The sequence below is a fragment of the Geotrypetes seraphini genome, chromosome 9 (assembly GCF_902459505.1).
Source record: "Geotrypetes seraphini chromosome 9, aGeoSer1.1, whole genome shotgun sequence".
NCBI classification, from domain to species: Eukaryota; Metazoa; Chordata; class Amphibia; order Gymnophiona; family Dermophiidae; genus Geotrypetes; species Geotrypetes seraphini.
Window position 1 is genome coordinate 152,070,760 of NC_047092.1, and position 21,899 is coordinate 152,092,658.

Here is a 21,899-nt window from a genome sequence, read left to right on the forward strand (position 1 = left end):
GAATACAGTTTTGAACAGTGCTGTGTAGGAAATTTGGGTTTGCCTCCATGGGGTAGCTGATGTTGTGGAGGTAGCATTCAGAACCCTTGGGGAGGAAATCTCAGAAGCAACATTCAGCAACCCCAGTAGGAAGCCAGATCTCATTAGAACTGGAGGAAGATATAAGACAAAAAACAGAATTTTGTCACTACTTAAGTCTTAAGTCTTTGTCACTACTTAAGTCTTTCTTTTGAAACAGTGACAATGTGCCATTGCATATTTCCAATTCATAGGCATGATAAGCATGAATAACAGCTTAAATTGTAATCCTACTTTTTATTTCAGTTTTGAAACAAAATTATGTCAAATATTCTCTGATCTTAATGCTGCCTACCGAGCAATACAAGGACATTTACAATCGGAAAACTTTAAGGTATTTGAATTTTCTGTTATGTACTAAAATTTATAAAATGGAGCAAATTCTCTTTTTTTGCTACAGATGCTGTGATTGGTTAGCACATGCTTGTCCAACCTATAGCCCTGAGGCCAGAACTAAAGAGGGACAGAAATCTCACCCGTCCCCACTAGTATCCTGCCCGTCCTTGCCCATCCCCTATAAAAGTTAACTGTCCCCATAAAAAGCAGCAATTACTTCTGACGGTTTTATTTTTGTTTTTTTTAAATCTTAGTTTATTTAATTTAACAATAAAATACAATATAAACAAATAACAGTGAACAGAAATAAGAGATGCATACATTGCTGGAAATAATTAGAATAAGTAATAGGTCATGTGACTGTAATTCTTATTAAAAGAAATAAAGCTGGATTTTTTGGCAATATAAAGCTCATATCTGTAGAGCAAACAAATCTGGTTCCACCATCTCGCATAGGTAACTTGTGAGAGGTCCTTCCTAGATTCACAAATGATTTTTAATGCAGCAATTAGTAAATAAACAATACAGCATCAAAATCATTTAAAGCAGATTTGAGAGAGGCACTTTTCAGGACAATGGTTGCATAAGAAAAATGTGCCAAAACTGAACTGGAAAGTCTAGAGAATGACACGCTGATAAAATTCATCACCGTTCCCGTCCCCGCGGATAACCACGGGAAACCATCTTCATGTCATTCTTTAAGGAGAGAGGGAAGAATCAGAGTATGAATGACCACAACCATTGACCCGCAAGCTTTGCTTTGAAGAATGCCGGTGTAGAAGGACTGAGGTTGAAATAGACACTAGAAAATGACATGGGATTATTTCCCGCGGTTATCCGCGTGGACGGGAACGGTAATGAATTTTGTCACGTGTCATTCTCTACTGGAAACCCCAAAACAAACTCAGCAAGTACTTCATTTTGTACTAAACACAATTGGTTACATAACCATGAGAGGGGGCTGGACCTCCCACTTTGAGCTTATAGCCCCCCTCAAAATGAACATCTCCCTTGCTGTAGCTGGTGGGACATTTTGTTTTTCCATCATCTTGGTCCCAGTTTCTGCTTTTGTCTGTCTTCTACTAATTCTCTTTCCAGGCCTCGGGAACCCCGGTTTCATCTCCGTGGGAGTCCCGTGAGCCTGGGGGGAGATCCCCGTGGGAGATCCATAGACCTGGGGGGATCCCTGCAATCCCCATCCCCCGTGCAGACCTCTTGCCAGAACCCGGTCCTCCATTTGCTTTTTTTCTGGCCCTCAGAAACTTGGTAATTCATGTGATACTTATAGCAAGATTATCATAGGACTCAACTGTTGAAAATGATTGGGAGTGCAGAACTCAAAACTCACAACACATTTTTTGTTCAGCAAAGGAAGAAATAATACATCTGGTAGTGAATTACCAGCCTGTATCTAAATGTCAAGAGCAGGGCACTAATGTGGTCAAATCAAAAGTTAGGGTCCTGCCACTGTTTCCTCTCTCTTTCAGTTTGTCATCATCATACTCGCTCTATATCCATAAAAGGACGATTTATTGCAGGTTGTTTCATCATGGCCATGATGAATCGTCCTGTCCGCAATGAACCGTGCCTCCCCCCCTCCGCCCATTGCTGGTGCTTCTCCTCTTCTCTAACTCACCACCACCACTGGTGCTTATCTTCCTTCCCTCGCTCCGATGCCTCTCTCCCTCTCCTGCTGGTGCCTCTCTTCCTCTCTGCTTCCACCCCTCACATAAAGTTTGCCGGCATCTTGTACCCCTTGCACAACTGGCCTTGACTTCCTTCTGATGTCACTTCTTAGTCGTGGGACCAGGATGTAATGAAAGGGGAGCCAAGGCCGGCGCAAGCAGGAGGTGCAAGATGCTGCTTGTGCCGGCAAACTTTTTAAGAGGGGGGTTGGGTTTGCAGGGGAGGCACTCTGATCTTGGAGGGAGTTGGGGGGCATAGCTCCCCCACAAGAGGTCAGGTGCTGCCTTGACAATTCATCATTGTCGATTCAGTGGAAATTACATCAGGGCTACATTTGCCTCAGCTTCTACTGCCCTCTCACACCTAGCTTTAGTGCTGCTGGTGGGGAGCTTAGTGGCTACTGCTCTCACCCCATTATATTGAGCCCTTCAACAACTTTTTCTACAGGCTACAAATGTTAAATAGCAGAGTTCACATGCAGCAGTTTCAAAAGCGTAGCTCATATCATTTCAGGTATATCTTCACCATCAGCAGGTAAAACAACCAGTGAGAAAACCTTGTTCCAGTAGCCATAAATTCTGCTGCTTTCTCCTACATCACACACATTCACACTTGTTCTAGATTAGCGGTCTCAAACACGCGGGCCGCATGCTGCTCCCCAGGGACTATTTTGCGGCCCGCAATCTGTCCTCGACTAAAGCAGGGGTCTCCAATCTACTTCCCTTCCAACTGCCCTCCCCCAAGCCACCGCAATCGGGGAACAGGCCAGCGCCCAAGGTCTTACTTCTCCCTGCCCTCTCCCAAGCCACTACCATCAGGGAACAGGCCGCGCCGAGGTCTTAACTCTCCCTGTTTATTTTTCCCAGCTCGGAGCCGACCAATTCTTGCCACTCGACGTCAATTCTAACGTCGGGGAGGAAATTCCGGGCCAGCCAATCGCTGCCTGGCTGGCCCGGAAGTCCCTCCTCAACATTAGAATTGACGTTGGGTGGCGAGAATTGGTTGGCTCCGTGCTGGGAAAGATAAGCAGGGAGAGTTAAGACCTCGGCGCGGCCTGTTCCCCGATGGTAGTGGCTTGGGGTAGGGCAGGGAGAAGTAAAGAAAGAAAGGGGGGACAGAGACAGAAAGAAAGAAGGGAGATGGGACACAGACAGAAAGGAGCATGGAGAGAGAAAGACAGAAAGAAAGGGGGCACGGAGAGAGAGAGAGAGAGAGAAAGAAGGGGGCAGGGTGAAAGAAATAAAAAGTTGGGGGAGGGAAGGAGACAGATGCCAGACCAGGGGAAAGGAAGGAAGGAGGGGAGAGAAAGGAAAAAGATGTCAGACCATGGAAATAGGGACAGAAGAAGAAAGAGACAGAAGGGAAGGTTAGACATGGAAACATAGATTTTGAAAAGGAAGCAGTTAATGCCAAAGATGGATGCAAGGCAGTAAGTGAAGATGGAGAGAAAAACAGTCAAAGGACAAGAAGACCCTGGAAACATAGTTAAATGCACAGAAAAATTAAGTCATCAGACAACAAAGGTAGGGAAAATGATTTTATTTTCAATATAGTGATTGAAATGTGTCAGTTTTGAGAAAGGAAAGCTATTAAACTTTAAATGTGAGGGCTGCAAAAAAAATAGGGTACTTGGAGGGCCGCAGAAAAAAATAGTTAATGACAATTTTGCAGAAAGTAAAACTCTTTATAGTTTATAAATCTTTCCTTTAACTGTTAAAGGAAAGATTTATAAACTATAAAGAGTTTTACCTCATGCAAAGTTGTCATTTCTTTAATAAGACATTAACTATTTTTTTCTGCAGCCCTCCAAGTACTACAAATCCAAAATGTGGCCCCACTAAGGGTTCGAGTTTAAGACCACTGCTCTAGATACTCCGTATCTGTATATAATTTTAGCAGATTCACATTTGGATGCTATACCAAGAATACCAAAACATAAAATTAATTGCACTTTGTATTACATGTTGTAGATTTTAAATGTAGATGAAATAAATTTTGTTAGTTTTTAGGTATAAATTGAATTAAAGAAATCAATCCATTAAATATTTAATTAATTTTATGTTATGGTATTCTTGGTATAGCATTTTAATGAATTGAATATCAGTAATTGACTATATTTACCCTACTTTGTATAGTTGAGATTCACATTTGGACCCATTATTTACTAGCAGTCTTCATTAATCCTTGCCCTTTAGTTATTTTTCTCAAACTCTGCAACAGCATTTAGTATATTCTGCCCAAGGCAATCGCCATATAACACTTCTTGCATCATTTAGGATACCTCTTATCCTCAATACCTATGCTTCCAGCAAAATACTATATTTATCAAAATTAAAAAAAAAAAACCCAAAAACAAACAACCTCAGGTAAGTAAATCTACTTTATTGCCACTAAACAACAAATAGAAGATCTGACTATTCTTCAATTATGTGCTACATCTTCCATTACCTATCTTGCATTTCCTGTCCATGAATTTTTAATGATCCTCAACTTACCAATTACCAAAGTCCTTGTTTGAATCATCTACCTTTGAATTGTTTTAGAGTTGGATTATAAAGGACAAGAGGCCATTAACAGTCTCATCTCCTCTGGTTAGAGTTTCAGATTTTAAAAAAGAAAAAAATAATCAACACGGTTCCTTCAGGGACAGAGCCAAGGCTGCTGAACATCTCTGATAAGCTCAGTTAGCTTTTGGAATATTGGAAAATTTCAAAAAATAAATAAATATCAGCTTTCTCTTTCGCTGTTCCATTCTCCTTTGTTTTGAAGATATCACATGCTATGCAACACCACTAGCAGATATTGATTGCTTTACTAAAACCACTTTGGGCTAAACCCCCCCAATAAAAAACAAAAAAAATTAAATAAAATATACCAACTGTATATGCCTCTGTGGCAGCATAATACATGTGAAAAGCCTAATAAAAGCAGATTGGAACATAACATACATAAGATACTATGCTTTCTTTAATACAGCTTTTTATCCAGACCGGCACAGAAATGGATGAGTTTACGCTCCTCTGCCAGCAGGTGGAGACTGATGCACTGATTTATGGCATCAGTACAAGTCTTTTCTCAGTCTCCAACAGGTGGAGTGGTCTGTGTGCAGTCTGTGCTGAGGTTTGTTAAGGCCTGTTGGATCTGGTTAGTGAATCTTTCTTGTCCCTTTGTCTGGACTGAGCTTGGGGGACCCTCTCAGGGAGTCCTTACCGACGTCGGGGGGTGTCACACTCGGAATGATCAAGTCCCTCCCCCCATTTCTCCCAACCTCACCCGTTTTTTTTCTGAATCTAGAGGAGCTCAACTGTATACCTTGCCACCAAAACCAGAACTGACTACAGTTTAGAGTGCTTGTGAGGTCTGCTTGTTTTCTTGATACAGTTGGTTAGCTGTGAGAAGAAATAAAGAAAATAAGACACAAGAAATAAAAGGAGCTTTGTATTCGAGGGGGGGGAGGAAAGGCCTGAGGACGCCGTTTTTACATGGCGTTGTGTGTGGGTTTTTGGCGCTTTCATTATGAGCACTTCAAAAAAGTTGTGTGCTTTTTGTGAGCGCTGTTCAGTGGATGAGACTGGTAGCTGCACAAAATGTTTCGGCTGCCTCGAAGGAGATCTGACTTTGGGTGTTGGCGTGCCGGGTTCTCCTTCGCTTGCGCATCGCTCGTCGGGGGTAAGCCTCAGGCTTCCCCTGCTGCCTACTCTGAGGTTTCTTCTGCTGTCTGTGGTCTGTTGGATTCGGCGTTGTAGTCCACCGGGGAGGCTGAAGATTCTGTTTCACCTGCAGCTGGGGCTGGCGGTTTTTCTGTGGCAGCGGGGTCGGCTATGCCTTCGGTGCAGTGTATGTTTTCTGGTAAAAGTTTAGTGATGGCCCTTCCCTCAGTTTTGGTGGGAAACACATCGAATTTGGCCAGAGCTTCATGCGACCTTCCTCCTGTCTTGGAAAGGCAAGTACAGGTCTTGCGTGTGTTTTTTTGCTTCTAACATAAATGCTGTGTTGTCGCTGTGCAAGGTTTATTTACAGGTTGCTGGGGGTCCTGCTTTGGTGCTGGGGGTCTCGGAGTTATCGGGGAGGAGGGGTTGTCTCTTCAAGGCTGCCTGTCCAACCCCCTCAGCCTTTGTCCAAGCGGCCACAGGCATCTTGGGACGAAGATTCTTTTATGGATGATCATCTCTGGATGAGGAATGGGATCTTGGGGCGAACCTTACAGATCCATCAGGAGGTCTGATTTTTTTGGATGAAGACTATTTAGAGTTGCCGGTTGGTGAAGATGCATCTGTTGTGTGCATATTTCAATGGGAAGAGTTGCAGGAGCTCATTCTTCAGGTGTCTTCAATTTTACACTTTGAAGAGGAAGCTCATGTGACCATCTCCTGAGAGTGATCTGTTCAGCATCCCACTCTTTCCCTATGCATTAGGATACTTGGGATGTAGTGCACATTCAGTGGAAAGTTCCGGACGTGCCTTTTCGCGTGGCATGGTCCATTACAAGGCTCTACCCCATCCCTGATGGCGATAGAGATACCTTTAAGTCTCTTGTGGTTGATGCCGGGGTCTCGGCTATCGCGAGCAGACATATTATGCCGGTTGAAGGCGGTTTGGGGCTGTAAAATGGAGGCTTTGCTTAAACAAAGTTTTGATGTAGCTGCCCTGACTGTCCAGGTGGCGATTTATGGCAGTCTAGTGGCCCGGGCTTTCTCCGGTAGTCTGGGAAAGTTCTTGACCACGAGTCTGCTGACTGGTCCTTAGTGGATCAGGAAGTGGCTAAGATTGAGCTAGGCACTTCTTTTTTTTAAAAAAAAATTATTTATTCATTTTTTAAAATTCTTTATTCATTTTATGTTTAACATCAAGTACACAGAAAGTAACAACAATTTGACTAATACATCACTTGAAATTCCACAAACATTTTCAATAAATAAAATTTATCCCCTCCCCTCCCACCATAATACTATTAAATAATACATATAATATAGTAAATTCTGCCATCCTTTCATAACAAATAATGAAATCCAGAAACCAACCCCCCTCCCCATTTTTTCATATATGTTAATCAGGGGAAAATGATATCTATTCATTACAATAATTTATTAATGACCCCCACACATCCTTAAATTTATTAAAATATCCTTTTTGAACAGCTAATTTTCTTTCCATTTTATATATGTGACACACTGATCTCCAACAAAAACTATAATTTAGTCTATTCCAATTTTTCCAATTATGCGTTATTTGTTGAATGGCAACTCCTGTCAGAATCATTAAAAGTTTATTATTATTGGAAGATATTTGGTTCTTGGCTCTCATAGACATACCAAATAAAACTGTGTCATACGATAATGCCACATGATTCTCTAATAGAGCTAGGCACTTCTTATCTCTCTGATGCCGTGTATGATCTTTTATGTGCCTCGGCTAAGTCCATGGCTCTTGCAGTAGCTACCCGCCGTACCCTGTGGCTTTGGGGTTGGCGGATGCGGCATCTAAGACTAAGCTCAGTAAGTTCCCCTTTCGGGACTCCTTTCTTTTTGGGGAGAAGTTAGATAAGCTGGTTCAGGCTTTGAGTGACTCTAAAATGCCTGGTTTACCGTAGGGCCAATGCGCCAGGCTTTGCGAGCTGGTTCTGCCTGAGGGCGTTCGTATAACTTTTGGAGGTTCTGCTCTGGTCAGGATGCATCCTTGTTTCCCTCCAGGAGATGTTTCTTTCAACACATGCAGTCCTTTTGGGGGAGGGCCCACCGGGGGGGTGGGGGTGGTGGTGTTGTGACTCCTCCAGGGGTTCCTCCGCTGCCCGCCTGGCCCAATGACTTGGTGCCGGTCCTTCCCTCAGAGCCAGGCAGGGGGAGTTTTACCGAGGTGGGCTGAGATCATCATGGATCAGTGGGTCCTAGAAGTGATTCGGGATGGTTATGCTCTGGAGTTTTCCCAACCATTACCAGATTGTTTTGTTTCCCTCCTCTCCTTTTTTGACGACTTGGAAGAAGAGGGCTTTTTTCATACTGCCACCAAAACCCCCCAAAAAAAACCTAAAGAGGAAATAACCTACAGCAGGTATGTCCAACCTTTTGGCTTCCCTTGGCCGCATTGGCCCAAAAAAATGTTTCTGGGGCCGCACAAACACGCAAATGCTGCAGCAAGACAGAGGAGGGAGCCGGCAAGCCGATAAACACCTGGGGGCAGCAGAGGAAAACACTATCACCCTCGACCGGGGCCGCACAAAATACTTCATGGGGCCGCATGCGGCCCTCGGGCCACAGGTTGGACACCCCTGACCTACAGCATCATCGAATAGGAGTTTGAATAGAGCTAAAAATAGACCTACTCTATGGAGGCACTTAACGTATTGATCCTGTAGATGGCTAATGACTAGAGCAGTGTCTTGCAAACTTTTCCAGCCAGCAGCACACTAAAACCAGTGCCCTAGCCAGAAGGCACCCGGAAGACGATGCGATGACATCACATGCATGCGTGATGTCATCGTGTCAACGTCCGTGCATGCGTGGAGGCCCATCTGGCTGCCACCCCACCATTACAGTGATCCGGGAGGTGTGCGGAGAAAAGGAGAGACACTGGCCAGGAGAGTCAGCTGTGCCACGAGAGGCATGTCCTGTAGGCAGGCAGCCGGCATGGACGACTCTCCTCCTCGCCAGTGTGTTGTGGCACACCAGAAATCTCAGGAGGCACACTGGTGTGCCGTGGCACACAGTTTGCGATACATTGGTCTAGAGTAAACCAGGGCTTAGAAGGTATGCACTTATACTAAGCCACTATGTTTGGGCTGCCTACATGATATTGCTTCAGTCGCCAAGGAACAATCATCCAGCTCAGGGAGCCGAATTAATATCTGTGAGATAGCTGCAGAGTTTTACTAAAAGCCAAGAACAAGGATTTAGCGATTAAACACGAGGCATGCCAAGGAGCCAAAGCAAGAAACACAGAGTTTGAGATGAAATAGGTCCCATCTCTTCCTTCCTTTAACTTTGTTTATGATCTCCTGCCACCTCTTACTGCTGCTGCTGCTGTGTTAACTTTTTAGGCTCAAATGGCCCAGTGCCCATTTCTACCTCCTGTGGGATATAATGGGGAGCAATATATATATATTTTTTAAATCTTTATTCGTTTTCATATCTTACAACGAGTGTATAATATTCAATCAAAAAAAAAATTTTTTACAAATCACTTGACATTCTTATTTAAAATCATCAAAAGCATAAAAAGAATCCCTCCCCACCCATCCCATCCATTATTAACAATCCAATTAAAACAAATATCATATATCCCAATCCCACCCTACTTATATCCTTATATAATAAAAAGGTGTTTAAGGTGTCTGATCATTAGAATATGTAATCAATGACCCCCAAATTTTTTTAAAATTATGATAATTTCCTTGCTGTATAGCAAGCACTCTCTCCATTTTATAAATATGACAGACTGAATTCCACGAAAAGGTATAGTTTAGTATAATCCTTCCAATTTCCAGTAATATGTTGAATGGCAACCCCCGTCAGTATTAGTAAAAGTTTATTATTATTTGCTGAAATTGGACTCTTAAATCTCATAGGGCAACATGATTTTCTAACAATGAATTAATTTGGGACCAAATTAACTTCCAAAAGGCATTTATATAGGGACAGAAAAAAATTAAATGATCTAAAGTCCCAGCTTCTAAACTACAATGCCAGCATCTGTTAGACCTAGAGCTATCCAACTTCTGTAAACGAACTGAGGTCCAAAAAGCTCTATGCAACAAAAAGAACCAAGTCTGCCTCATAGATGCTGACCTTGTAGTTCTTATTCTCCAAGACCAAAATCGTGGCCACTGAGAGGCAGAAATTTGGTGCCCAATCTCAATGCTCCAAATATCCCTGAGACCGTTTTTGTGTTTTTTATTCAAATACCCATACAACAATTTATACCAATGTGCGGCTTGGTGACCCAAGAAATCCGCCTGAAAGCACAGGAATTCCAAACTATATTGAGAGTTAAGAACTTTCCATTCAGGGAACCCCTCCTGAATAGCCTGCTTCAATTGCAACCATTTAAAATTTTGTGAATTGTTTAAACCATATTTATGTTGCTATTGTGAAAAACTAAGCAGTGACCCATTTAGAATAACATCATTTAAAGTCCGCATACCTGCAATAATCCAATGCTTCCAAACGATTTTAAATCCGCCAATTTTAATCTTGGAGTTTAGCCAAATGGATTGATTTAATGATTTAGAAATTGGATTTGGTGAGAAATTACTAACATAACGTAAAGTGCTCCAGGTATCAAGTAAAATTCTATTTTCTTTATATTTCCTGGGCAATTTTATACTAATAAGATGAGACAAATGCAAAGGAAACAGGAGCCGCCATTTTAAATATAACCAATCTGGGACATTTTCCATAAGATCTGGGAGGATCCAATACATACCCTGTCTTAAAATATAGGCTTGATGGTACCTAAAAAAATTTGGAAAATTTACCCCTCCCTCCACAATTGTCTTTTGTAGAGATACTAAAGCAATTCTAGGTCTTTTGTCCAACCAAACAAATTTAGTAAGAATACCATTTAACTTTTTGTAAAATGACCCCGGAAAAAAATTGGTATCATACTCATTTGATAACAAACCACAGGCAATATCATCATTTTAATCGTTTGAACTCTCCCCCACCAAGAAAGATGTAAAGGATTCCATTGCTCACACATCTCTGTTATTTTCTTTAATAAAACTTTTTCATTCTCCTTCACTATATCCTCTATTGAATTTTTAATAATAATACCTAAGTATTTTATACCATCTTCTTTCCAAACAAATGAGAATGAATCGAATAATCCTTTGGTACAGTGAACATTGAGCGGAAGAACTTCAGACTTACTCCAATTGATCTTATATCCAGAAAATTTTCCAAACTTCTCTATTAATTCAAGTAAACATGGAATGGTAATTTCTGGTTCCCTCAAATAAAGCAGTATATCATCCGCATAAGCAGAGAGTTTATATTCCCAATTCGAATAAGGAATGCCTCGTATCCCCTTTGCCTGATTAATGGCTATTAACAAGGGTTCAAGAACAACATCAGAGCAAAGGAGAAAAAGGACAACCTTGTCTAACCCCCCTTAGCAAGTTAAATCGATCTGACAAACTATTATTAATATATAATCTTGCACCAGGAGAGCTATACAATGTCTGAATCATTTGAATAAAACCAGAACCTATACCAAACCATTCTAAAGCCTGGTACATAAAAAGTCCACTCAACTCGATCAAAGGCTTTTTCTGCATCCAAAGATATCAGAAAAGCTGGATCCTTCATATTTTTTGTTAAATTTAGAGAGTGAAAAGCTAATCCAAGTATTATTCGAAGAATGTCTCTTAGCAACAAATCCTGTTTGGTGAGTATCAATAATAAAAGGAAGAGCTTTAGCCAAACGCAAAGCCAATACTTTAGCAATAAATTTTCCATCTACATTTATTAACGAGATAGGCCTGTAGTTTGAAACCAAAGTAGAATCTCTGTTTGGTTTTGGCAACACAATAATTAAAGAATCAGCTATAGTACCTGTAATACAACCTTTATTCAGTTGATAATGATAGAATTTTAACAAATATGGCAAAAGAGTAATTTGAAATGATTTATAAAACTCAACAGTATAACCATCACCACCTGGAGCGGATCCAACTCTAAGAGACTTCAATGCTATTTCTAATTCTTTTAAAGATATAGGATCTTCTAAACTCCTTTTTATATGATCAGGAACCTTCGGTCCAATAAGTAAATTTAAAAATTCTAAACCATCCTGTTCTTTATTTTCATAAGACTCAGAAGAATACAATTCTTTATAAAAAGTAAGAAATTGCTTCAAAATATGTTCAATTTTAGTGTGTGTAACTCCTTGTTTATCTTTAATTGCAATAATTTTAGTTTTCCTCTTTTTTGCTTTAAGATAATTTGCTAGTAATCTTCCTGCCTTATTTGAGTTACCATAATTCTGAGCTTGCTGAGAAAACAATTCTTTCTTTACAAATTGAGAAGATATCTCATTATATTTGGCTTTTGCTTTTAATAAGATTTGTAAAGTATGCTGTTCCCACCTATTAATTAATTTGTTTTCCAATAACTTAATTTCTTTCTCTAAATCAGAAAATTGTTTTTTAAGTATTTTTAATATATGCCGAATAAGAAATAATATTTCCTCTCATAGTTGCCTTAAATGCATCCCATAATGTTTCAATACTTATATCATCAAAGGTATTAATCTTGAAAAATTCAATCATCTTTAACTTAAAATCTTCAAGAAATTTTAAATCAGCAAGCAAAGCATTATCAAATCTCCAAACTGGTTTAGGACAAATTTGTTCATCAGATTGCAACTCAATCCACACTCCACCATGATCAGACAAAACTATAGGATCTATAATGGCTTTCGTCACACGCTGAACTATGCTATTAGAAACAAAAATTTAATCAATTCTTGAAAAGGAATTATGGAACTGTGAACAAAAGGAAAATTCTCGATCATTAAAATGAAGAATATGCCATATATCAATTAAATCACAAGATTGTATTAAATTATCTAGCCCTAATGATTTTATAATTTTACTTGGTCTTTTATCAATAATTGGATCCATTACAGCATTGAAATCTCCAGCCACTACTAAATTAGAAGCAGCCAGTGGTAGTAATAACAGCTGTAAACATTTAAAAAAAACTCAATTTGATTCGAATTCGGAGCATACACATTGAATAAATCCAGGGTAGTATTTCCCATAACCATTTTAACATGGTACCCATCTTCCTGAAGGGTCCGAAGCAATTAATTGAAAATCAGCTAAACACTTCCTATTAACTAGAATAGCAACCCCAGCCTTTTCTCCCACTGCTGGGGCAAACAAACACTTAGAGACCCAACCTCCTATCAGTTTCTTAGATTCTATTAATGACAGATGTGTCTCTTGAATAAAATATACATCCGCATTTTGCTTCTGAAGGAAAGCTAACATTTTCCTCCTTTTGACTGGATGATTTAGGCCATTGAAGTTTAAAAAAAAACAAAACCTTAACGTCCATCTAAAATTTCAAATAAAAACCAATATATAAATTTGATATGAATGAAATGACCAGACACCACCACACCTAATAAGTATACCCTCCCATCTATTAAAATTCATTACCCCTAAATCCAACAAGCCCCCAAACCCACAACCCTCCCAACCCCCAAACCCACCCTCCCTAAATACTTAACAGTGTTAACTTGGTGACACACATATTAGATTAGGCAATAATAGACTCCACAAAGACTATCTTAAAATCAACATTCTAAATTAAGTCACAAAAAATATTTATGATATATAATCATTCTAATACTAATCCATTTCATAAATCACATATTAATAACAGTTTAATAACCCTATATGCCCCTTTTTCCTTCCCCTTTTTAATTCGAACATCAATTATATTATATCATACAGAATAAAGATTCAATTAATTAAATCATTTCATGTTTATACATAAGATGTACTTATTAAATTCTTATATTCCATTTCAAATACATTAAAATCAGGATAAGATTAATATTTAGCATCAATCAGTCAAGGAATATAATACAATACATAATATAATATAGTTCAACCGAATGAATCATTTAACTTAAATTAGATCTGTTTTTAAAATTCAGAAAACCAAAAGATTCCCATAAGTATCACTAACCTAAATTAACTTAATCCATTCCATTATAAAAATCATCTTAATGAAACAACCATCCCACGTTCTAGAACTGCATCCTTTGTAATTATATGAAGTATAAATATAATATTTTATTATAACTCATTTTATTTTTGTTCTCCTGTCCTCTTTATAACCTTTACAAAACCTACTCATTCTCCTCAGTAGATCTTTATTTATATTCTAAAATTCATAGTAAAAGCTGAACAACTTTCACCTATTTAGATAACAGATCCTTCAAAGACCAAAAAGCCCATAAACTTGTACCCTTTCCTTGCCACCATTATGATATAATTGACTGTGAAAGACAAGGGACATGAACCCAACCCACTTGCTATGTTAAATCCTGCCATCCTAAATCTTACCAAGAAAGACCCATTGGAATAAAAAATCCCTCAGACAATTGAGAAAAAAAACAAACCCCCAACTAATATTCCAAGCCAGAATAGGAATTACAGCGTCTATATGACAAGATTTATACTTATGAGAGTTTGTCTAGTAAATATCTAAACATAAATCTAAGTTCATTGCAAGCTGTAACCCATTTTAATGAACCAACATAACTCTCCAAAGACAATGTTGCAACATAAGCTTATATAATAATATTAGTCATTTTATATAAAGGCAAATATCCACAGTGCGTACAGGAGAAGGTACTGTGAGACACTCCTTGTCCACTCTTCAATATCGGGTTATTACTTCATGCTTCTCCTCTTTCTCACTGGCTGGAATCACATAAAGGCCTTGGGTGCATTTTGGAAAAGTGCTGCCCGATTTTGCTGCTCACCCTTCCTCACCCAATGGCCAAAGATGCGGAAAGCCCAGGAATCGATCAGCTTATGCACCCCATGCATCAAAACCTCCTTTGTCACTGGTTGAATCCATTGATAAGCAAGGACAGCCCATATCGCCACCCGGAACTTGCGTAATGGATTGAAGTATCAAATTTCTCCCCCATGTAATTCTGGGAGAATGAGTGCTGCAGGGCTTATTCCGCTGTCAGGCGATATTCAAGATTCATTATCAAAGACAAAAAGATCAGATATTTAACATTGTCAAATCTTTCATCTCGTTCTGGTGAAAGAAACTAATATCCACCTCTCCATGATCACCCTTAGCAACAGTAACTGTTTACAGTGCCATAAAGGTGGAAATCCTACAAAATTCACCATTTCAGTAATTCAGCTCTGCTGAGCCTTAGTTTTAGTTTGTAACATGTCTCCAAAAACTTCCACATTGAGTACGCTTAGCATAACAACCGAACAGTACCATCAATTCACTCCAGATGTAAAAGGTGAATCCACAGTATTGGAGTTGTCAATACTCCATTTTAGAATATTTACTCCCAATATGATGAGCTATTTGCAGGGACCGTTGAATCAGACCATTTAAATAAAGCTGTCAACATTCTATATCGTTACCTTTAGAAATCAATAAAGATACTCCATATAAATTTCATATAAATATTCCTTTAGCTATCCTCAGAAAGAGATGCTCCCTCAATAACAAAACAAACCAAAAAGAATAGTAAAATTAAAAACTACAACCCTCCTTTAAATCTTCACTGAGAGGAGTTACTATTGGATAAAGTTCTGTAATTCCTCTGGGTCATCAAAAGTGATTGTTTTATTATCAATAGTAGTTTTCATGATTGCAGGATAAATTAAACCGTATTTAGCCCCCATCCCTCTCAATTGGGGGTCTAAGATCCAAAAAGCTCTTTCTTTTTATTGCTGTGTTCCTTGCAAAGTCTGGTACAAAGTGTATATGGGCATCTTGATATTTTAAATTTTTATTCTGCTTTGCCAATTGAAAGATCTCTAAAACCTGTTGATGCCTTAATAATTTAAAAATTAGTGGCCGAGGTCCCCTTTGCTTTTCTGACCTCCTCGCAGGAATTCTGTGTGCTCTTTCCACTTCTATAGGAAACTTAGATTTTATCGGAAGGATTTTAGGTAGTAAATTTTCAATAAAGGAGATCGCATTTCCTTTCTACGCCCCTTCCGGTAGCCCTAGCAAACGTAAATTACTCCTCCTCTCACGATTTGAGCAGTCCTCCAATTCACGAATAAGTAACTCAATTTTCGTTCGGTCCGTTTTGCTATGGCTAATTTCTGTTTCCACAGTGACCATTCTGTCTTCGATATTATTAGATTTCATTTCTAGCATTTCCATTTTCTTATTCAATGTTGAAACTTCCTCAGTTAAATTGTTAACTTTCTTTGCTATACTCGATACAATTTCCTTAATCTCCTTCAACTCCTTCATAACCTCCGTCTCGCCATTCTTTAGAGTCAACTCCTGCTCTGTCTTCGCTCTCTTGTTACTCCCGGATATTGCAAACTAATTTTTATTTTGTTTCCCCGACGCCATCCCACACTCTTATCCAATATTAACGCACAAAAATTTAAAATTTCCTGTGACATAATACTTTCAATGTCTTTCAACGCGGAGCTCACTTACTACCCAACCTTCTTCATGCGTGACCAAGCCACGCCCCCGGGAGCAATATTTTTAATTTTTGTGTGGAATTTGAACAGTACAACTCTCCATTCGCCTTCAATTAAATCCCTGACCGTAGCCCTTCTCAATACCATAGCTGCCAAGAAAAAGTAAGTTTTAAGAGAGATTTCCAGTTCATGAAATTCCATGTTTCCACAACCTCATTCCTTTTCCTATCCTTCTAATGAAATACTTTATTTATCCCTGTGACTTCAAGATTGGAAGTAAAGATCAGATACCCAAAACTGACCCTGCTCAATTAGCAATATAATACATTCCTACCCAGTGATTCTTGGACTCGCTGCATTGTGGGGAACAACTGATAGATTCAAACCATGCCTTTAAAAATCTCTCATGCTTTAGAGCCCTTTTGGAAAGTGGATCCTTGGTTTTGCATCCGGATATGGGCAGATTGAGACCGTTTAGGCCAATCAGGCTATTGTTTCCCTCATGGATTTGAACATCGTGCTGAAGGGCCTCAGCAAGATGCCATTTGAGCCCTTGTGGGAGGTGTCTCTGCTGAATTTAACAGTGAAGAAAATATTTTTGGTGGCCATCGTCTCTGTGAGAAGAATCTCGGAGATACAGGCACTGTCTTGCATAGATTCGTTTCTCAGAACTATGGAAGTGGGAGTAGTGCTTCAAATCATGCTCTTATTTTTACTGAAGGTGGTCTTGGCATTCATATTAATTGAGGTCGGGTTACCCGCTTTTCAGTCCACAGGTTCCCAGAAGAGGGACAAAATGTTGAAAGTACTGAATGTGAGATCTCTTCTTTGATATCTAGAAATGGCGAATGATCATCTTTGTTTTAACAAATGCGACTCAGCGAGGCAAGTCAGCATTAAAGTCGACCCTTGCTAGATGGATTCGTATGGCTACATCCTTGACATGCATTGGCTGTGGGAAACAAACAGCCTCTGATCTCTGTAAGAGTGCACTCTACCAGAAGTGTAACATCTTTGTGGGTGAAGAAATGGGCAGTTTCTCCTGAAGAAATTTGTAGGACAGCTACATGGTCCACTCTTCACACATGTATGAGGTTTTATAGAGTGGATGTAGCAGCGAGAGGGGATACAGAATTTGGGCCTTTGGTGTTAAGGGCAAACTCATCTGTCCCAGTCTAGAATCGAGAGATTGCTTTGATACATCAACTACTGTCAGGACTTGTATGCTTTGTGTAACAGATTAGGTACTTACCTTTGATAATCTTTCTGTTAACACAGCATATGTATCCTGACAACCCACCCTGGGATTTGCCTGTATTATACCATGGATCAGAGTTCAGTGTCCAGTTCTGAAAGTTTTATGCTGTCGATAAGGAAAAAAAAGGAAAAGGGAGTAGATTGAAGGATGAGTGCTTCAATGGGAAAGGCACTCTGAACTCCATAAGGTTAATGCATATTGATGTTTTTGGTGGGTGGTTTTGGTTCATTCACCCTAAGTTCTTTAAAGGTGTTAAATTTAACTTTGTTACTATTTCTTAAACTGTGTTTGTGGGGAGACTCTCCATACTCCCCTCCCCCTCTTTGGTTTTTTTTTTTTTTGTTTGTTTTAGTGCTGCTTGATTGCTTGGGTACGAACTGAAAGAGGCTCCATAGCACTGAAGAAGGAGGTGGAGCTGAAGAATGTAAATGTCCCAACTCATGGGTATGCGATATTCACTTACTGTTGGGACTCGCATGCTTGAATGTGCTTTCCATTGCAAATGCAAGCAGTGTCTCACTTCTGGTTCACCACACAATTGTTTCCCACATACACACCTTTATAGGACCCCCAGGGTCCCCTGAAGAAGACTTTTTGTCAAAACGCGGACCATGTTGGGTCATGTATCCCTAGCGGACTAGGTCCTTTAACCCTTTCAGGACCAAGGGACATATTTGTCCCATAACTTTAAAATTCTATAAATTTTGATTGGGATAGTCTACAGTTCTAAATTTGATATGTACGGATTCCATATGATACTGCCTTTATGTAAACAAACTGGTTCCGACATTCATTCATTAGCGTCGTTGCCAGATTGACGAGAAGATTCACTTGCCACACTGTCCATAAGCCAGAAGTTTGATTTTTTTTAAAAAAAATAATGATATTTCACAAAAAAAATCAATTTTTTGGCATCTGCAAGCCCTTTTTACCATAAAAATGTCGTCAAAACCACAAAAATTGGCCTACGATCCTTATGGTCCTGAAAGGGTTAAGGCTCTTATGTGGATGATTTACTTTTATGTGGATGGAATTATTTTATGTGGATGATTTTAGTGTACCTTTGGAACTTTGATACTTTCAAATAAAGTCCATTTGGGAATATCGTCACTCCACAGAGTTTTTTTTTGTTTTCTCTGGATTTTCTTCTTTGTGGATATTTTGGGGTCAATTCCTTTTGTTTTTTGAATGTGGTAAGAGCAGTTAATATAGCTGGTTTTAAAAAAGGTTTGGATAAATCCATAAACTGCTCTTAAGATAGAAATGGGAGAAGCCACTGCTTGCCCTGGATCGGTGGCATGGAATGCTGCTACTATTTGGGTTTTGCCAGGTACTTGTGACTTGGATTGGCTTCCGTGAAGACAGGATACTGGGCTGGATGGACTGTTGGTTTGATCCAATAAGGCTATTCTTATGTCTCATGCTCTGTTAACAGAAAGATTATCGAGGTAAGTACCTAATCTTCCCTTTGCACAACTTATACCTAGTTTGTAGGTTTTCTATATTGCTGCATGAAGAAAAAGTACTATTTTTACAATCTTGAGTTTACTGTGCTATTTCAAACAAAAGCTTAGCTATAGGAGAACCATAGAAGGAAAGTATAAATTTTAACTGTTTATAGCTCTGATTAATTTTAAAAGCTACTTCTCTGTTAATTCTACTTCTTTATTCTTTGTCTTTATTACTTGTGTATGAATTTCAGAATTTTTAGAAAGCTCTTTAATAAAGCTTCTGGTTTCATTTTTAAGTTTTAACTTTAGTACTGCTTAAGATGTCATTTGTGTTCTTTTAGTATATATTTATACACATAGGCCCAGATTCTGTATAGGACGTCAATCCTGGGCGTCCTGTACAGAATCGGGCCTACACCTGCCCAAAGTTAACCCGATTCTGTAACCGATGTCCATTTTGCAGATGCCAGTTACAGAATCGGGTTTAACGTGCCCAACATCCCTCCTTGGACCCCCCCAATGGCCCCCCCGAAGATCGCCGATAGGAGGGTGCCCAACTCCTCCTGCCCGGACCTCTCCCAACCCCCCTCCTATAGCGGGAGGGGCCTTACACTCCTGGACCAATCAGGTCCTAGGATCCTGTCTGTTGGGCAGGGTAGGGGCGGGCCCGCCTCATTTGGACGGAGACGGGCCTGCTGGCAGGACGTGTAAGGAGCCGTCCGGTCCAACTTGCTGGTAAGGTCAAGGGGGGGGTTCTGGGATGGTGGTGTTCGGTGGTGGGGGGTCCAGCAGGAGGGGTTGGGTACCCTCCTGCTGGTGATCTTATTGGGGGGCCATTGGGAGGGTTGGCAGGAGGGATTGGGCACCCTCCTGCCAGTGATCTTAGGGGGGAGCCGTTGGGTACCCTCCTGCCATGATCGTCGGGAGGGCTGTTGGGGGGTCAGCAGGAGGGGTTGGGCACCCTCCTGCTGCGATCGCTGGGGGGAGGGGAGACTTTTGCGGCCTTAGCCACAGCCGCTATACTAATCATGGCAGGGAGATCCTTGCAGCGATTAGGTACAGCGGCTGCATCTACTTACCATGCAGGCCAGCATTTTGCTAGCCTACATTGTAAGCATCTCCCGTTCTGCTAGGGAGACGCATAGGGCTGCCTAGGTTCGCTTAAGGCTACTGCCTAGCCTTAGGCGAGGTTAGGCGACTTGTGGGCCTCTCTAGGCTCCCTGGAGGCGCCTTCAATATAGGCAGCCTGCCTGGGGAGCATTTTTTTTTTTTTTTTAAGAAAAAGTGCCTCCCGATTGGCTGATTAGACAGCTGTAGGACGCCTACAGCCGCCTACAATTGGGAGCACTTTGCAGAATCAGGGCCATAGTGCTCATGATCTCGGTGTATTCAAAAAGGCCATACAATGATCTGTGGCCTAGGATTTGCTATGGAACAAGTCTTAAGTTACATTGAAGTTATATTTGATCTGGTAGGTACTTGCATAGCTTGAAAATAAGGATTTATAATAGGCTTCAGATGCTGTGCACAATTACCATAACTTGTAATGTTTTCCTGTTGTAGTTTTAATTTCCTATAATTGTACTAATAAGAACTCTCTCTAATTTCTTTAAAGCAACGGGTGATGACATGCTTCAGAGCATGGGAAGACTGGGCAATTTATCCTGAGCCATTCTTGATCAAACTACAGAATATTTTCTTGGGACTTGTAAATATAGAAGAAAAAGAACCAGTGGTGCGTATCAGAACAGTGTTAGACATATTAAGGGCAATTCTTTATTTATTCATTCAATTTTAGCCTAGGCACCCACATTTACTTGAATATTACACATGTAAATGTTTAAAATACTAGTACATAACACACATGTGCTGACATAACCATACAAGAGAACGATTTGGATGATAGAGCTACCCAGAGTCCTACCTGCTCCTAGTGCAGCAATTGAAGCACATTGGAGCCCTGCTAGACATGGTTCAAACTCGAGCCTTCCTTTCTCAAGTAAAAGGAGTTGCTATCATTTGCATCACTGGTCAAGTTCACAGCAGCTAGCAGGTCACAGTTTAGTAAATGTTACAGTTGTTGTGCCAAGTAACCTCCACTGTACTTGTTGCACCTTGGCCTGCCTCCATTTATAAGATGCCCAGTGGACTCTGGCTTTCCAGTGATGCCATCTTTGTCATCCCAGAGTTGCGGCATTTCCCACTCTGGTCTTAATTGTCCACCAGAGTAGGAAGTGCCGCAGTTCTGAGATGACCAAGATGGCATCTTTCAGATTCAGGCCTGACACCACTGGGAAGCCAGAGTCCACTGGGCACCTCATAAATGGAAGCAGGCTAAGGTGTGACGAGCACAGTGGAGACTACGTGGCCCAACAGCAAAAAATTCTGATGCATCCACCCTGGAATAGGGTGCTCATGTAAATGGGTTTCACACCCCAAATCACTGATCCACTTAGAAGACTTGGCTTCACATTGATCTCCTAGAGCTGCGAGCAATATGGATCCAAACAGACAATCAAGCTGTCGTGTACCATCTCAACAAGCAGGGGATATGGGATCCTATCCTTTGGGTCAGGAAGTAGTCAGGATGTTACAGTGGGCAGTCAGCCATGGTATGGTACTCTTGTCATATACTTGGTGGGAAAAGACAATAGTTCAGCAGACAGCCTGAGCAGGATGATACAACTGCATGAGTGGTATCCCTCAGTATGAGCGTTGCCCACAAGATCTTCTGAGACTGGGGCACCCCTTCAGTGGATTTCTCTGCCACTTATCTCAACAACCCCTCAGTACTGCACCAAACACAGTTCACACAACAGGCTAGCTTTCAAATAGAAGAGATTTGCAGTCTGGTTTGAGGGCAAGGCCTAGATCCTTCTTGCTCTATGTAAATACTGCTGAAGTATCTTCTACACCTCTGGTTTAAAAA

At 40.4% G+C, this 21,899-nt stretch overlaps 1 protein-coding gene across 4 annotated transcripts in view; it reads left to right on the top strand.

The window, feature by feature from the left end:
• The window catches only part of U2SURP (U2 snRNP associated SURP domain containing), a 221,630-nt gene that overhangs the window by 133,788 nt on the left and 65,943 nt on the right, over window positions 1–21,899 (top strand). For all 4 annotated transcript variants that reach the window (XM_033957623.1, XM_033957621.1, XM_033957622.1 and 1 more), the window contains 2 exons: window positions 325–412; window positions 20,586–20,705. In XM_033957623.1, the coding sequence (XP_033813514.1) occupies window positions 325–412; window positions 20,586–20,705 (208 nt within the window). The remainder of the gene's footprint in view (window positions 1–324; window positions 413–20,585; window positions 20,706–21,899) is intronic.